This window comes from Thalassophryne amazonica, chromosome 1, assembly GCF_902500255.1.
Source record: "Thalassophryne amazonica chromosome 1, fThaAma1.1, whole genome shotgun sequence".
Lineage (NCBI taxonomy): Eukaryota > Metazoa > Chordata > Actinopteri > Batrachoidiformes > Batrachoididae > Thalassophryne > Thalassophryne amazonica.
In genome coordinates, this window is record NC_047103.1 from 2,341,161 (window position 1) to 2,360,718 (window position 19,558).

At 42.6% G+C, this 19,558-nt stretch overlaps 1 protein-coding gene across 1 annotated transcript in view; it reads left to right on the forward strand.

Annotated features, from left to right (window-relative positions):
* Positions 1–19,558, forward strand: part of lama1 (laminin, alpha 1) — a 309,926-nt gene that overhangs the window by 30,838 nt on the left and 259,530 nt on the right. The window contains 1 exon segment of the mRNA XM_034180072.1: positions 7,019–7,070. Within this exon segment, the coding sequence (XP_034035963.1) occupies positions 7,019–7,070 (52 nt within the window).

Here is a 19,558-nt window from a genome sequence, read left to right on the forward strand (position 1 = left end):
AGGTTGAGACATGTGAGAGTTGATCAAGACTGACAGTGAGGCCCATGTATCTGTTAACCGGTCGCACCGCTTGTGCAAGTGTTTTAAACAGTTCAGTACACTATAGTAGAGAAGCTCTCTCTACAAGAGTCAAGACAGAAGTCAGGCTACCAGAGCAAGAATTTTAGCTGAGGAAGCTTCTGCGATTTGAAGCGAAACGTCTTTGCGTCAAGCAACCCAGTCCAGTCGAAGATTCAAGCTTCTCTACTATGGAAACCACCTGGACAACTGAGAGCCTTCACAGAAACAGTTCAGTACACTCACACACCTGCTGGAGAGCGATGAGGACCAAGAGGGATCTTCCTTCCCAACCATGGAGACCCCACTGTGACCAGCCTGCCTCCCCAGTGGGGGGTCCGTGAGAGTGGCGACAAGCAGAGTGTTTTTCGAACACAACTCTGTTGTGGACTCTGTGTAAACGGGGTGTTACATTGCAGATGATGTTGTGATCTTTGTGGAATCACTGGATTCTCTGATCGCAGTACTTGACCAGCTGAGTGAGGAATCACAGCCTTTGGGTTTGTTATGGTCATGGATCCAGATTAAGATCCAGGCTTTGAATTACTTTCTGGACCTGGGAAGAGTTTATGGAGTCATGAGGTCAAAGGTGTCTGGTGATGCTGAAATTTTTGCAAAAGAACAAAGATGCAGCTGGTCAAAGGTCTCTGTGGAGGATCTTTGGGTCCCGCTGGACTGACTGTGTCCAGTGAACGCTTCCTTAGTGAGACTTTGATGAGGACATTTAGTCCATGTGGTGTGTTCCACCACATGGACTAAATGTGGTGGAACACACATTTAGTGTGTTCCACCACATTACAATACTGTAATGTGGTGGAACACACTAAAATTAAACAGCTAACAGATACTGTATTGTATCACTTCCTGTTCTGGAGCACAGCGGTGTTTTTCTGTATCTGTTAGCTGTTTAATCTGCGCAGTTAGATTGATCTAGTTAACTAGATAACGATTTGTTTCACAGTGTAATCTTTACGTGCCTTAACTAAAGCACTCCCTCTGCTGAATCACCTCTAAATTATTTACACGTTATTCACTTTGCATGTTTTTAGGAATCCGCTAGCTTAGCACAGCTACTAGCTCTTAGCCGGTTTAGCATGGCGGCTTCTCCTGTCTCTCCCGCACTTTTCTGCTCTGGGTGTGAAATGTTTAGTTATTCCTCGGCCTCCTTTAGCAGTAATGGTACTTGTAATAAGTGTAGCTTATTCGTAGCTTTGGAGGCCAGCCCTCCAAAGGCTGGGCGAATTGGAGACTCGGCTCCGCACCGTGGAAAATTCTACAGCTAGCCAGGCCCCTGTAGTCGGTGCGGACCAAGGTAGCTTAGCCGCCGTTAGTTTCCCTCTGGCAGATCCCGAGCAGCCGGGGAAAGCAGGCCGACTGGGTGACTGTGAGGAGGAAGCGTAGCCCTAAACAGAAGCCCCGTGTACACCACCAACCCGTTCACATTTCTAACCATTTTTCCCCACTCGGCGACACACCCGCCGAGGAACAAACTCTGGTTATTGGCGACTCTGTTTTGAGAAATGTGAAGTTAGCGACACCAGCAACCATAGTCAATTGTCTTCCGGGGGCCAGAGCAGGCGACATTGAAGGAAATTTGAAACTGCTGGCTAAGGCTAAGTGTAAATTTGGTAAGATTGTAATTCACGTCGGCAGTAATGACACCCGGTTACGCCAATCGGAGGTCACTAAAATTAACATTGAATTGGTGTGTAACTTTGCAAAAACAATGTCGGACTCTGTAGTTTTCTCTGGGCCCCTCCCCAATCGGACCGGGAGTGACATGTTTAGCCGCATGTTCTCCTTGAATTGCTGGCTGTCTGAGTGGTGTCCAAAAAATGAGGTGGGCTTCATAGATAATTGGCAAAGCTTCTGGGGAAAACCTGGTCTTGTTAGGAGAGATGGCATCCATCCCACTTTGGATGGAGCAGCTCTCATTTGTAGAAATCTGGCCAATTTTCTTAAATCCTCCAAACCGTGACTATCCAGGGTTGGGACCAGGAAGCAGAGTTGTAGTCTTACACACCTCTCTGCAGCTTCTCTCCCCCTGCCATCCCCTCATTACCCCATCCCAGTAGAGACGGTGCCTGCTCCCAGACTACCAATAACCAGCAAAAATCTATTTAAGCATAAAAATTCAAAAAGAAAAAATAATATAGCACCTTCAACTGCACCACAGACTAAAACAGTTAAATGTGGTCTATTAAACATTAGGTCTCTCTCTTCTAAGTCCCTGTTAGTAAATGATATAATAATTGATCAACATATTGATTTATTCTGCCTTACAGAAACCTGGTTACAGCAGGATGAATATGTTAGTTTAAATGAGTCAACACCCCCGAGTCACACTAACTGTCAGAACGCTCGTAGCACGGGCCGAGGCGGAGGATTAGCAGCAATCTTCCACTCCAGCTTATTAATTAATCAAAAACCCAGACAGAGCTTTAATTCATTTGAAAGCTTGACTCTTAGTCTTGTCCATCCAAATTGGAAGTCCCAAAAACCAGTTTTATTTGTTGTTATCTATCGTCCTCCTGGTCGTTACTGTGAGTTTCTCTGTGAATTTTCAGACCTTTTGTCTGACTTAGTGCTTAGCTCAGATAAGATAATTATAGTGGGCGATTTTAACATCCACACAGATGCTGAGAATGACAGCCTCAACACTGCATTTAATCTATTATTAGACTCAATTGGCTTTGCTCAAAATGTAAATGAGTCCACCCACCACTTTAATCATATCTTAGATCTTGTTCTGACTTATGGTATGGAAATAGAAGACTTAACAGTATTCCCTGAAAACTCCCTTCTGTCTGATCATTTCTTAGTAACATTTACATTTACTCTGATGGACTACCCAGCAGTGGGGAATAAGTTTCATTACACTAGAAGTCTTTCAGAAAGCGCTGTAACTAGGTTTAAGGATATGTTTCCTTCTTTATGTTCCCTAATGCCATATACCAACACAGTGCAGAGTAGCTACCTAAACTCTGTAAGTGAGATAGAGTATCTCGTCAATAGTTTTACATCCTCATTGAAGACAACTTTGGATGCTGTAGCTCCTCTGAAAAAGAGAGCTTTAAATCAGAAGTGCCTGACTCCGTGGTATAACTCACAAACTCGCAGCTTAAAGCAGATAACCCGTAAGTTGGAGAGGAAATGGCGTCTCACTAATTTAGAAGACCTTCACTTAGCCTGGAAAAAGAGTCTGTTGCTCTATAAAAAAGCCCTCCGTAAAGCTAGGACATCTTACTACTCATCACTAATTGAAGAAAATAAGAACAACCCCAGGTTTCTTTTCAGCACTGTAGCCAGGCTGACAAAGAGTCAGAGCTCTATTGAGCCGAGTATTCCTTTAACTTTAACTAGTAATGACTTCATGACTTTCTTTGCTAATAAAATTTTAACTATTAGAGAAAAAATTACTCATAACCATCCCAAAGACGTATCGTTATCTTTGGCTGCTTTCAGTGATGCCGGTATTTGGTTAGACTCTTTCTCTCCGATTGTTCTGTCTGAGTTATTTTCATTAGTTACTTCATCCAAATCATCAACATGTCTATTGGACCCCATTCCTACCAGGCTGCTCAAGGAAGCCCTACCATTATTTAATGCTTCGATCTTAAATATGATCAATCTATCTTTATTAGTTGGCTATGTACCACAGGCTTTTAAGGTGGCAGTAATTAAACCATTACTTAAAAAGCCATCACTTGACCCAGCTATCTTAGCTAATTATAGGCCAATCTCCAACCTCCTTTTCTCTCAAAATTCTTGAAAGGGTAGTTGTAAAACAGCTAACTGATCATCTGCAGAGGAATGGTCTATTTGAAGAGTTTCAGTCAGGTTTTAGAATTCATCATAGTACAGAAACAGCATTAGTGAAGGTTACAAATGATTTACAATTTGTTCATGTAAATGGGGAATCTTCTTCACAGACTAAGGTTAATTATGGAGTTCCACAAGGTTCTGTGCTAGGACCAATTTTATTCACTTTATACATGCTTCCCTTAGGCAGTATTATTAGACGGCATTGCTTAAATTTTCATTGTTACGCAGATGATACCCAGCTTTATCTATCCATGAAGCCAGAGGACACACACCAATTAGCTAAACTGCAGGATTGTCTTACAGACATAAGGACATGGATGACCTCTAATTTCCTGCTTTTAAACTCAGATAAAACTGAAGTTATTGTACTTGGCCCCACAAATCTTAGAAACATGGTGTCTAACCAGATCCTTACTCTGGATGGCATTACCCTGACCTCTAGTAATACTGTGAGAAATCTTGGAGTCATTTTTGATCAGGATATGTCATTCAAAGCGCATATTAAACAAATATGTAGGACTGCTTTTTTGCATTTACGCAATATCTCTAAAATTAGAAAGGTCTTGTCTCAGAGTGATGCTGAAAAACTAATTCATGCATTTATTTCCTCTAGGCTGGACTATTGTAATTCATTATTATCAGGTTGTCCTAAAAGTTCCCTGAAAAGCCTTCAGTTAATTCAAAATGCTGCAGCTAGAGTACTGACGGGGACTAGAAGGAGAGAGCATATCTCACCCATATTGGCCTCTCTTCATTGGCTTCCTGTTAATTCTAGAATAGAATTTAAAATTCTTCTTCTTACTTATAAGGTTTTGAATAATCAGGTCCCTTCTTATCTTAGGGACCTCATAGTACCATATCACCCCAATAGAGCGCTTCGCTCTCAGACTGCAGGCTTACTTGTAGTTCCTAGGGTTTGTAAGAGTAGAATGGGAGGCAGAGCCTTCAGCTTTCAGGCTCCTCTCCTGTGGAACCAGCTCCCAATTCAGATCAGGGAGACAGACACCCTCTCTACTTTTAAGATTAAGCTTAAAACTTTCCTTTTTGCTAAAGCTTATAGTTAGGGCTGGATCAGGTGACCCTGAACCATCCCTTAGTTATGCTGCTATAGACGTAGACTGCTGGGGGGTTCCCATGATGCACTGTTTCTTTCTCTTTTTGCTCTGTATGCACCACTCTGCATTTAATCATTAGTGATCGATCTCTGCTCCCCTCCACAGCATGTCTTTTTCCTGGTTCTCTCCCTCAGCCCCAACCAGTCCCAGCAGAAGACTGCCCCTCCCTGAGCCTGGTTCTGCTGGAGGTTTCTTCCTGTTAAAAGGGAGTTTTTCCTTCCCACTGTTGCCAAGTGCTTGCTCACAGGGGGTTGTTTTGACCGTTGGGGTTTTTACGTAATTATTGTATGGCCTTGCCTTACAATATAAAGCGCCTTGGGGCAACTGTTTGTTGTGATTTGGCGCTATATAAATAAAATTGAATTGAATTGAATTGTTTCTGTGGACATGATCCAGGACACGGGAGTCTCATTGTGGAGGACCCCCGACACTCGAGGAGCTCAAGGACACGCCCACATTTGGTAGAGTTTCTGTTTTCTTGGACTAATATGTTATTTGGGTTTTTATTTCAAACTGTAAACTCCCTTCAGGACATCAGGACGCATCGCGTTTCCATCAGAAAACTTCAGAACTGAACAGCATTAAATAAAGTTAACAGGAATTACTTCAGTGTTTTCAGGAGCTGGAAAACCTTTGCACCAAACTTCAGATAAACTAAGGAAAGTTTGCAGCTCGACTCTTTGTCAAAGAGACACAACAGGGACGTTTTGTGCTGTCCAAGGTCACGCTCGTCTCTGTCTTTGGCCTTTTACATGCTTTACTTTCTTCTGGATCAGCAGTTAACCTTTTTTTTTTTTATTAATGTGGGGTTTTGCTTTTTTCCTTTGCTGTGTTTAAAAGGTCAGATAGATATTTTATTAATCCCAAAGGAAATTATCTGTCTGTCGCTCACACAAGTAAAAGGTACATATAAAAAGTAGCACGTTGTGTCGTCACACAAAAGCAAAACCTCTGAACTATTAATGTGGAAAATCAACTGAAATCATCGAGTTTGAGTCTGAATGTTGACAATTGTAGACAGGTGGGCGGAGTTTGGCCTTGTACGAGAACCACATTAAAACCAAAACCAGTTGGAGATTTCTGATGTCCACCAGTCCGGGTCACTTCCCAAATTCAGTGGACTCTTCCATGCCCCAAAGGTCAGAGCTGACTGTACTTCCTCAGGAGACTCAGATCTGTCAGTGTCTGCAGATGTTTTATCACTCGGTGGTCTCCAGCATCATCTTCTACATTGTAATGTTCTGGAGCAGCAGGCTGAAGGCAGCTGACAGACAGACTCAAGCTCATCAGGAGTGCTGGCTCTGTCCTGGGGGCGGAGTTGGAGTCTGTGATGGAGGTGTGAGAGGGGAGGATGCTGAGGAAACTGCTCACCATCTGTGACAGCACCTCCCACCCCCTGCATGCCACACTGACGTCCTGTCAGAGCACCTTCAGCCATGAGGTGCACCACAGGAGATCCTTCCTACCTGTGGCAGTCAGACTGTATAACTCCTCCCCCTTCTGCAAGATGAATACATCATGATCTGAGTTTTTCAGTCACTCAGAGCTATGTGCAATACTGTCAAACATCTTGTTCAAGTGTCTTCAGTTATTTAGCATAAACATACTCACTGATCTCACTGTAACAGGAACGATGTTTACCATTTCAGCCCTCTGACACAAGTTCTGCTGGGATTAATAAAGTTCTTATTTATCTCTGGTGCAAATTTGGTGAGAATCCGTGAAGCTGTTTTAACATAATCCTTAAAAGACTATAAAGTCAAACTTGATACAGAATCCACATCACCTCCAAAGTGTAATGGACTGGTCCATGGCCTAATATGTATCTGTGGTGCAGATTTTGTCCAAATCCGTGCAGTAGTTTTGACGTAATCCTGCTAACAGACAAATAAATGCAGATGATTTTGTGGAGAGGTGCTGTGACCGCGTTCAGAATTAATGATCCCCGCCCACACTGTGTGGCATGAACACAGTTGAATTCACCTCTGTGTGTGTGTGTGTCTCTGTCTGTCTGTCCGCAGGTGTCTCAGGTCGCCTACATCATCATTAAAGCAGCGAACTCGCCACGACCAGGTGAGACCCGTTAGAAAAGCAGCACTGAACTCTGGGTAAATGAAGGTAAAGCAGCGCTGTCCTGCTGCTTGGACCTCACAACTCCATGTCATCATGCACTTTCCTACGAAGGCACCTTTCAGAACGCTCAGGGTCACATTACATCACATGAACACAAACAAGACCACAACAGTCCACACACACACACACAGTCAACCACTTACTCCAGTTAAGGGTCACAGGGGGTGGAGCCTATCCCAGCAATCACAGGGCGTGAGACAGGTTCACCCCGTACAGGACGCCAGACTGTCACAGGGACAATAATCAGTCCAGACAGACACAAGTCACATGACTAAAAGAGAGTTTAAAACACGTTAAATATATAATCATCTAAAGAAATACATTTTGAGCCATGATTTGAAGGTGGGAGGGGAGAACATGGAGAGGATGGAGCCTGAGGAAGAGCCGAGTGAACGGGAAGGTGTAGACATCTCAAGGAGCTCAGTCAGGTACGAGGTGATGACGACTTTGAATGTTAGGGCCCTGTCCCACTGGGGAGAGGATTAATTGAGCATGAATTGAGTACACAAATTACAGGCGTTTGTTGTCGTCTGCAACAAAAATGGCAAATGTCCCAGTATGAATTACAGATATATTAATAATACGTATATAGTGAATATATGATGAACAATCACGGTTATATCACGCATGTAGTGAGGAAACTGATCCGACACATTGAGATTATCACGGCAGTATTATGGGTGTATTATGAATGCATCGCACACGTATTGTGCGTGCACAGCATCTGCATTGCGGTCATAAAAGAAGCGCACTTGCTCCTTTCGGCATCACTATTCACACCAACAATACAGCCTCTGGAGCAACTGCTGGACTTGGACAAGTTGATCACAGAGTTATTGTTCATGTTGTCATGCGAGGGTTAACTGTTCATGAGTTTGAGGAGTGGGAGGGAGTCACATAAAACAGACTTCAGAGTGAGTTGTGGCTAAACAACAACTCTTCCTTTTGTTGGTGTTAAATAAAAGTCCTGGATTGCAGCAGCTACGTCTTTGTGGATTTACACAGCCGGACCAGCACTGACTGGCAGGTATGTCGCTTTGTGCCACATATAGTACTTTGGGTTTACGTGACGTGTTTGTTATGCATTCACAGATTGTCCGCAGATCAGCTGCAAAGCAGATGTAATAAAAACACTTTATTCGTGGCCAATCTGTCTGCATTCGCTACAACATATTTTAGTTTGTGATGTGGACATGATGGGCACGATATATATCTGTTTTACACACTGTCCCGGTCCGCTGTCAAGCTGCAAATCCCCGTCAGTTGTGGATATCAGCAGTTAACGGCAGATATACAGCGCATAGAGTGAGTATGTATTGTGTATGAATTGAGTATATATGGAGTATGTAAGGTGGATGTTATCCGCTTTCAGATTTTTGAACAGCTCAAAAATCCTGGCTGCAGACATGCGTGCCTCTGTGGATGATCATGGACGTGTTCGGATGACGGCCGACTCATACAGGCATGTTACACGGATACTGCGGATGTTTGGCGAATGTGGGCCAATTTTGTGCGCAATCCATACACAAATCCTCCTAAACGCCAGTGGGACAGGACCCTAAGCAACAAGATTGTCAGCCAAGGACGAGCTTCTGGAAGTGATGAGAGCAGCCGAGCAAAGAACAGGACCCTGCTGTACCCAGGATGGGCTGCATCAGGAGCATTAACCAGTAGGAGGAGCGCGATGAACGGAGGTGAAAATAAGCAGATCAACCAGGACTATTAATGTGAGCGGTGAAAGACAGAGAGCGAGTCCCATCAGGGACGACACCCAGACTTCATCTGAGACGAGGAAAAAACTATCAAATAAGTCTAAACGTCTTAAAAGCAAGTTTAAATGAAGAAAATAATCTCTAGATTTATCTGGAAAGGGAAGAAGCCCAGGGTCAAATGTCAAACTTTACAAGTCCAGAAGGAAGAAGGTGGGATGGGCCTTCCTCCTTTCACAAACTATTTCTACGCAACCCAGATTAACGCCTTGATAAAAATCTGCACTCCAGCATATGAAACCAGGCGGAAAGTTCTTGAACTTTCTCATGAAAAACCTCCAGGAAACACAGGAATAGTTTAAAAAACAATCCTTGGAGGATTTCTAGATACTGTGCAAAACCCTTTAATAGAAGCTCAGTTTAAAAGCTGAAGACAATAAAAGAGAAATATAAACTAGATGATAAAATACAAATAATCCACTGGTGTGCCTTTGAACCTAACAAGATGGATCACAAAAAGAACAACAACCTTCTTCACCTTAACCAAAAAAATGCCAATTTAAAAGACTTTGAAAGGCTGAGAAGAAAATACGGTCTTGAGAAAAATGATTTTTATAGATATCATCAGATTTGAAACTAATTTGATCGTAATATAAGAAACAAATGTAGAGGATCTGATACTGAGGTTATTTACAGATGCTTCTCAAACTGCTTCAAACATGGGAGTTATTTCCAAAAAAGGTCTCATGACTCAGAAACACACACACACACACACACACACACACACACACACACACACACACACACACACACACACACACACACAGTACATTAAAGTGAAATCTTCAGGCACGTGCAGTTCTACACGGAAATACACAAACTCACACATCAAATCAAATCAGTTTTATTTATATAGCGCCAAATCACAACAAACAGTTGCCCCAAGGCGCTTTATATTGTAAGGCAAAAGCCATACAATAATTACAGAAAAACCCCAACGGTCAAAACGACCCCCTGTGAGCAAGCACTTGGCGACAGTGGGAAGGAAAAACTCCCTTTTAACAGGAAGAAACCTCCAGCAGAACCAGGCTCAGGGAGGGGCAGTCTTCTGCTGGGACTGGTTGGGGCTGAGGGAGAGAACCAGGAAAAAGACATGCTGTGGAGGGGAGCAGAGATCGATCACTAATGATTAAATGCAGAGTGGTGCATACAGAGCAAAAAGAGAAAGAAACAGTGCATCATGGGAACCCCCCAGCAGTCTAAGTCTATAGCAGCATAACTAAGGGATGGTTCAGGGTCACCTGATCCAGCCCTAACTATAAGCTTTAGCAAAAAGGAAAGTTTTAAGCCTAATCTTAAAAGTAGAGAGGGTGTCTGTCTCCCTGATCTGAATTGGGAGCTGGTTCCACAGGAGAGGAGCCTGAAAGCTGAAGGCTCTGCCTCCCATTCTACTCTTACAAACCCTAGGAACTACAAGTAAGCCTGCAGTCTGAGAGCGAAGCGCTCTATTGGGGTGATATGGTACTATGAGGTCCCTAAGATAAGATGGGACCTGATTATTCAAAACCTTATAAGTAAGAAGAAGAATTTTAAATTCTATTCTAGAATTAACAGGAAGCCAATGAAGAGAGGCCAATATGGGTGAGATATGCTCTCTCCTTCTAGTCCCCGTCAGTACTCTAGCTGCAGCATTTTGAATTAACTGAAGGCTTTTCAGGGAACCTTTAGGACAACCTGATAATAATGAATTACAATAGTCCAGCGTAGAGGAAATAAATGCATGAATTAGTTTTTCAGCATCACTCTGAGACAAGACCTTTCTAATTTTAGAGATATTGCGCAAATGCAAAAAAGCAGTCCTACATATTTGCTTAATATGCGCATTGAAGGACATATCCTGATCAAAAATGACTCCAAGATTTCTCACAGTATTACTAGAGGTCAGGGTAATGCCGTCCAGAGTAAGGATCTGGTTAGACACCATGTTTCTAAGATTTGTGGGGCCAAGTACAATAACTTCAGTTTTATCTGAATTTAAAAGCAGGAAGTTAGAGGTCATCCATGTCTTTATGTCTGTAAGACATTCCTGCAGTTTAACTAATTGGTGTGTCCTCTGGCTTCATGGATAGATAAAGCTGGGTATCATCTGCATAACAATGAAAATTTAAGCAATGCTTTCTAATAATACTGGGGAAGGGAAGCATGTATAAAGTGAATAAAATTGGTCCTAGCACAGAACCTTGTGGAACTCCATAATTAACCTTAGTCTGTGAACAAGACTCCCCATTTACATGAACAAATTGTAATCTATTAGATAAATATGATTCAAACCACCGCAGCGCAGTGCCTTTAATACCTATGGCATGCTCTAATCTCTGTAATAAAATTTTATGGTCAACAGTATCAAAAGCAGCACTGAGGTCTAACAGGACAAGCACAGAGATGAGTCCACTGTCTGAGGCCATAAGAAGATCATTTGTAACCTTCACTAATGATGTTTCTGTACTATGATGAATTCTAAAACCTGACTGAAACTCTTCAAATAGACCATTCCTCTGCAGATGATCAGTTAGCTGTTTTACAACTACCCTTTCAAGAATTTTTGAGAGAAAAGGAAGGTTGGAGATTGGCCTATAATTAGCTAAGATAGCTGGGTCAAGTGATGGCTTTTTAAGTAATGGTTTAATTACTGCCACCTTAAAAGCCTGTGGTACGTAGCCAACTAATAAAGATAGATTGATCATATTTAAGATCGAAGCATTAATTAATGGTAGGGCTTCCTTGAGCAGCCTGGTAGGAATGGGGTCTAATAGACATGTTGATGGTTTGGCGGAAGTGACTAATGAAAATAACTCAGACAGAACAATCGGAGAGAAAGAGTCTAACCAAATACCAGCATTACTGAAAGCAACCAAAGATAACGATATGTCTTTGGGATGGTTATGAGTAATTTTTTCTCTAATAGTTAAAATTTTATTAGCAAAGAAAGTCATGAAGTCATTACTAGTTAAAGTTAAAGGAAAACTCGGCTCAATAGAGCTCTGACTCTTTGTCAGCCTGGCTACAGTGCTGAAAAGAAACCTGGGGTTCTTATTTTCTTCAATTAGTGATGAGTAGTAAGATGTCCTAGCTTTACGGAGAGCTTTTTTATAGAGCAACAGATTCTTTTTCCAGGCTAAGTGATGATCTTCTAAATTAGTGAGACCCCATTTCCTCTCCAACTTACAGGTTATCTGCTTTAAGCTGCGAGTTTGTGAGTTATACCACGGAGTCAGGCACTTCTGATTTAATGCTCTCTTTTTCAGAGGAGCAACAGCATCCAAAGTTGTGCTCAATGAGGATGTAAAACTATTGACGAAATACTCTATCTCACTCACAGAGTTTAGGTAGCTACTCTGCACCGTGTTGGTATATGGCATTGGAGTACATAACAAAGAAGGAATCATATCCTTAAACCTAGTTACAGCGCTTTCCGAAAGACTTCTACTGTAATGAAACTTATTCCCCCCACTGCTGGGTAGTCCATTAAAGTAAATGTAAATGTTATTAAGAAATGATCAGACAGAAGGGGGTTTTCAGGGAATACTGTTAAGTCTGCAATTTCCATACCATAAGTCAGAACAAGATCTAAAATATGGTTAAAGTGGTGGGTGGACTCATTTACATTTTGAGCAAAGCCAATTGAGTCTAATAATAGATTAAATGCAGTGTTGAAGCTGTCATTTTCAGCATCTATGTGGATGTTAAAATCGCCCACTATAATTATCTTATCTGAGCTAAGCACTAAGTCAGACAAAAGGTCTAAAAATTAACAGAGAAACTCACAGTAACGACCAGGTGGATGATAGATAACAACAAATAAAACTGGTTTTTGGGACTTCCAATTTGGATGGACAAGACTAAGAGTCAAGCTTTCAAATGAATTAAAGCTCTGTCTGGGTTTTTGATTAATTAATAAGCTGGAATGGAAGATTGCTGCTAATCCTCCCCCTCGGCCCGTGCTACGAGCATTCTGACAGTTAGTGTGACTCGGGGGTGTTGACTCATTTAAACTAACATATTCATCCTGCTGTAACCAGGTTTCTGTAAGGCAGAATAAATCAATATGTTGATCAATTATTATATCATTTACTAACAGGGACTTAGAAGAGAGAGACCTAATGTTTAATAAACCACATTTAACTGTTTTAGTCTGTGGTGCAGTTGAAGGTGCTATATTATTTTTTCCTTTTTGAATTTTTATGCTTAAATAGATTTTTACTGGTTGTTGGTGGTCTGGGAGCAGGCACCGTCTCTACGGGGATGGGGTATTGGGATGGCAGGGTGAGAGAAGCTGCAGAGAGGTGTGTAAGACTACAACTCTGCTTCCTGGTCCCAAACCTGGATAGTCACGGTTTGGAGGGTTTAATAAAATTGGCCAGATTTCTAGAAATGAGAGCTGCTCCATCCAAAGTGGGATGGATGCCGTCTCTCCTAACAAGACCAGGTTTTCCCCAGAAGGTTTGCCAATTATCTATGAAGCCCACCTCATTTTTTGGACACCACTCAGACAGCCAGCAATTCAAGGAGAACATGCGGCTAAACATGTCACTCCCGGTCCGATTGGGGAGGGGCCCAGAGAAAACTACAGAGTCCGACATTGTTTTTGCAAAGTTACACACCGATTCAATGTTAATTTTAGTGACCTCCGATTGGCGTAACCGGGTGTCATTACTGCCGACGTGAATTACAATCTTACCGACTTTACGCTTAGCCTTAGCCAGCAGTTTCAAATTTCATTCAATGTCGCCTGCTCTGGCCCCCGGAAGACAATTGACTATGGTTGCTGGTGTCGCTAACTTCACATTTCTCAAAACAAAGTCGCCAATAACCAGAGTTTGTTCCTCGGCGGGTGTGTCGCCGAGTGGGGAAAAACGGTTAGAGATGTGAACGGGTTGGCGGTGTACACGGGGCTTCTGTTTAGAACTACGCTTCTTCCTCACAGTCACCCAGTCGGCCTGCTTTCCTGGCTGCTCGGGATCTGCTGGGGGACAGCTAACGACGGCTAAGCTACCTTGGTCCGCACTAACTACAGGGGCCTGGCTAGCTGTAGGATTTTCCACGGTGCGGAGCCGAGTCTCCAATTCGCCCAGCCTGGCCTCCAAAGCTATGAATAAGCTACACTTATTACAAGTACCATTACTGCTACAGGAGGCCGAGGAATAACTAAACATTTCACACCCAGAGCAGAAAAGTGTGGGAGAGACAGGACAAGCTGCCATGCTAAACCGGCTAAGAGCTAGTAGCTGCGCTAAGCTAGCGGATTCCTAAAACACACAAAGTGAATAATGTGTAAATAATTTAGAGGTGATTCAGCAGAGGGAGTGCTGTAGTTAAGGCGCGTGAAGATTACACTGTGAAACAAATCGTTATCTAGTTAACTAGATCAATCTAACTATGCAGATTAAACAGCTAACAGATACAGAAAAACACCGCTGTGCTCCGGAACAGGAAGTGATACAATACCGCAGTGAGAGCCAACCACCAGTAGAGGCAAGCCACATGTGGCGGGATTCGGTTGGAAGCGTCGTGTGTGTTTTTTAATCACACTGAGGCAGAAAGCACACTTTGCACGAGTGGATGGTGCACGTTGGAGACAGTGCGGATGTCAGGAAGCTGACCTCTGGCACATTTTCTGGGAGTGGCCAGTGATAAAAACCATTCTGGACGGAGGTTCATAAAACACTAAAACACATTCTGAGTGTCGACTTGCTGCTACATGTTACTTCACTGTTTCTAGGAAATGTTGTTTTTCAGACAAGAAGTGAGAAGTAAATGTTCAGCGGCCTGGAAACAAGCGTCTTCCTGCCCCCCCCCACAGTACAGGAGCGGATTCACGTGGTCAGTGATCTTCATCTTATGGAAAGGATGACTTTTAGTTTACGTCTGCAGAAGGATGTTTTCACTGAATATTGGAACGAGTGGGTTAAATATGTGAAGCCTGTCTGAGTGGACTTTGTGGAGGTGTCAGTCCCAGAACCCCAGGATGCCGTCTTGTCTGTGCGTTTAATTCAAGTTGTTCTGTATTTCTTTGTGATGGACCAGCAGACACTCTTCAGCTCTCCCATGATGCATTTTGTTTTCAATGTTTAAAACTGAGGACTTCAGAGGAAACAAAACGGTTTTCTAACAAAAAGGAAAGTAAAATTCTCTGTTGTCTAAAAACAGAGAATTAAAAAAAAGTATGTTTAAATGAGATACTTCCTGCTTAAACATCTTATTAAATAAGCTTAAGCTTTTTAAATACCTTGAAATCCTTTTACAGATTTTAAATGTGTTTAAATTTTTTTCTGTGTACCTGTCTTAAATTACACAGACTCACTGGCAGTCTGGTTTTAAGCTGGATCAAGCCACAAAAACTGGACCGGCTGACCTGGTGTCGCCGACTGAACAGTCCCCCCTAAAAAAATTAAAAAAACATTTCAGAGCGTCAGCAGCGATTCAGCGATTATCACCTCGTTTCTGCTCCAAACTGCCTCCAGTCATCATCTGTCTCAGCGACAGATATCTGAAGCTTTTCTACAACAATCATTTCCACATTTTAAATTCAGCATTATTATTATTATTATTATTAGCATTTTTTCATCATAAAAGACGGGGGAAGTGCCACAGAGAACTACAGCACATCTGAGTCTGACTCTCTGAGTCTGACTCTCTACACCCAAAGAGATCAAAGGCAATAATGTGATTATTGTTATGTTTGTGTGTTCAAACACAGTCAAAATTTAAACCCCCAAAATGCAAGCAGCCAAACTCAGGAGACGGGAGCAAAAAGTCAAGGTGACTTATTATCACACAAGTCTCGGAGTGATAAACCGTCTAAACAGTGACAAAAACAGGGCAGACAGACCCGAGTCCATAAACCTACTGATAAACAGACATCAAGGAAGCACCTGGCAAACACCACTCACAACCCAGGAGAGCCGGAACCACGGGGAACCTACAGGGAACTGACCTAAGGACAGGTGAGGACTTAAATACAAACCCACTAATAAGCAACAGGTGTGTCTAATTAGGGGAAGGGGGAGGAGCAAGAACATTCAGAGGAAGTGACTGAACAAAATGGAGGACAGGTGTGTGAAAGGTCAAAGGTCAAGTGATAACATACAAATTAAAGGTGAACAGAAACTAAACAGACATCTGCAGGTGAGTAGAACATAATAAACATAATGATTACAAACTACAATACGGGGAAGTAACAAAGCCAATACAAAACGACATCAGGTGTCAGAGTGACTACGTTTACATGCAGCCAATAACCCTTTCATAACCCTTTCATAACCGGAATATTAGCAATAACCTGGTTGCACACGGCCATGTAAACACCCGCAAAAACCCGAATATGCTCATATTCCGGTTTTTAAAAACCTGAATATGACCCCTGGGTTACTCCTTTTCTAACCCGAATATCAGGTCATATAAACGCACATTGGGATATTCCCATAGAAAGGAACATTATTTTGTGTTCTGCACATGTCCTATCAGTAAGGAATCTTGGTCTTTTGAGTACGGCAACTACTTGTATGCGGCGCGCGCAACCCACCAGACACCACAGAAGCAGAGATAAACAGCGCATTGTATTCTGCGTCCTTATCAGGCAGGCCGGTCGCAGCACCGCGATTGCTCTGCCTCCGATGCGCTTACTGAGTCTGTGGGCTTGGTAAACGCCGCAGCGGGCCACTCACACCACCCCCCTCTCTGTTGTGCGGAGCTGCGCCAACTGTGGAAACAGGTCCAGAGACTGCTCGCTGTTTTGATGCGGAGGCAGCCCGCAAGGACAGATTTCTTACGGAAAAAATCCACAGCGCCGCAGGGTCTCAGTATACTGCAGCCGCAGAGCTCCGTGGCCAGGACTTGGATTCTTTGCGGGTCCTGCATCCGTACCCACGGAGGCAGTGAGCGAAGGGAGAGCACGCGTATTGTGTTCTGTGTGTGTCTGTTTATAATCTTCTCGCCCAGAAGAAAAAAGAGAGTGTTTACACAAGAGAGAAAAGTGAGAAAATGTTAATGCCTGTTTGAGAAAAGTGTATAAAGTGTGTAGTGAGGGGTTTTACACGAAGCAGGATTTGCAGAACGCCAGACCAAATTAAGCACCAGTGGAAGACGTGCGTCGCTGTTTAGATGGAGATATTCCAAATGATACCAACTCTGTCTGCTTAAGCATGTAAACGGGTTATTCCTAATGATTCAGAAACCGGAATATTGACCTTAACCCTAATATTAACGGCATGTAAAATTAGTTACTTCCTCCAAACCATCAACATGTGTATTAGACCCCATTCCTACCAGGCTGCTCAAGGAAGCCCTACCATTATTTAATGCTTTGATCTTAAATATGATCAATCTATCTTTATTAGTTGGCTATGTACCACAGGCTTTTAAGGTGGCAGTAATTAAACCATTACTTAAAAAGCCATCTGAAGAGTTTCAGTCAGGTTTTAGAATTCATCATAGTACAGAAACAGCATTAGTGAAGGTTACAAATGATCTTCTTATGGCCTCAGACAGTGGACTCATCTCTGTGCTTGTTCTGTTAGACCTCAGTGCTGCTTTTGATACTGTTGACCATAAAATTTTATTACAGAGATTAGAGCATGCCATAGGTATTAAAGGCACTGCGCTGCGGTGGTTTGAATCATATTTATCTAATAGATTACAATTTGTTCATGTAAATGGGGAATCTTCTTCACAGACTAAGGTTAATTATGGAGTTCCACAAGGTTCTGTGCTAGGACCAATTTTATTCACTTTATACATGCTTCCCTTAGGCAGTATTATTAGACAGCATTGCTTAAATTTTCATTGTTACGCAGATGATACCCAGCTTTATCTATCCATGAAGCCAGAGGACACACACCAATTAGCTAAACTGCAGGAATGTCTTACAGACATAAAGACATGGATGACCTCTAATTTCCTGCTTTTAAATTCAGATAAAACTGAAGTTATGGTTCTTGGCCCCACAAATCTTAGAAACATGGTGTCTAACCAGATCCTTACTCTGGATGGCATTACCCTGACCTCTAGTAATACTGTGAGAAATCTTGGAGTAATTTGTGATCAGGATATGTCATTCAATGCGCATATTAAACAAATATGTAGGACTGCTTTTTTGCATTTGCGCAATATCTCTAAAATTAGAAAGGTCTTGTCTCAGAGTGATGCTGAAAAACTAATTCATGCTGCAGCTAGAGTACTGACAGGGACTAGAAGGAGAGAGCATATCTCACCCATATTGGCCTCTCTTCATTGGCTTCCTGTTAATTCTAGAATAGAATTTAAAATTCTTCTTCTTACTTATAAGGTTTTGAATAATCAGGTCCCTTCTTATCTTAGGGACCTCGTAGTACCATATCACCCCAATAGAGCGCTTCGCTCTCAGACTGCAGGCTTACTTGTAGTTCCTAGGGTTTGTAAGAGTAGAATGGGAGGCAGAGCCTTCAGCTTTCAGGCTCCTCTCCTGTGGAACCAGCTCCCAATTCAGATCAGGGAGACAGACACCCTCTCTACTTTTAAGATTAGGCTTAAAACTTTCCTTTTTGCTAAAGCTTATAGTTAGGGCTGGATCAGGTGACCCTGAACCATCCCTTAGTTATGCTGCTATAGACTTAGACTGCTGGGGGGTTCCCATGATGCACTGAGTGTTTCTTTCTCTTTTTGCTCTGTATGCACCACTCTGCATTTAATCATTAGTGATCGATCTCTGCTCCCCTCCACAGCATGTCTTTTTCCTGGTTCTCTCCCTCAGCCCCAACCAGTCCCAGCAGAAGACTGCCCCTCCCTGAGCCTGGTTCTGCTGGAGGTTTCTTCCTGTTAAAAGGGAGTTTTTCCTTCCCACTGTAGCCAAGTGCTTGCTCACAGGGGGTCGTTTTGACCGTTAAATGTAGTCTTTGAGAGAACATGAAGTCTGTAAGAACTAATAAAGACTAAACCCCAAAACCATAACTAAAGCAAAGCGGGACTCAAACAAGAGAAGGAGTGCAACAGGAAGACACAACAAGACAGACAGGTGAGTATGCAGGGGTGGAACACAGGGGACCCCGATCAGACAAGTATCAATGAACCCACACAGAAAATAATAATATTAACAGAATACACAGAGCACAAAATAACACGTAAACGTGCGGGGGGCTGTTTAGTCGGCAACACCGGATTAAATGTTTCCCAGATAGACTCTCTAAAGTGAACCGATCAGTACTTGATCAGTCATTGATTTAGTGTCATTTAGCTTTGTTCCAGGTTGAACCTTTTGGTCGAGGCGGAGCGACCAGCTGCTCTTCACGTTCAATCATAGCGTCTGTTTTACAGACACAGCAGACAGTTGGTCACCATGCAGCCAGTAAGGCGGGGCCAAAATGGATGAGAAGTCAGTCTTGTCAACGGTAGTGTGACTTTAGCGTGATGTACGTTGGTTGTCTGTCTGCTCAAACAAAAGAATCCAAGATGGCAGAATACACGTGAAAAAGGCGTATAAATCTGTTTGGCTTTTTTTTCTCTTAAATGTTGTAAAAGTTAGCGAGAGATAAACACCTCTGAATTTTAAAAAAACATTTTTGTAACCAGATAAAAACTCTGAAGTGATTTATGAGACATTTTACAGCGGTGTTAGCGTGCTAACTAGCGATACAGGAATGTCACTGTGAAAGACGTTACTGAAACCAATCAAGTGAGCTTTGGTTC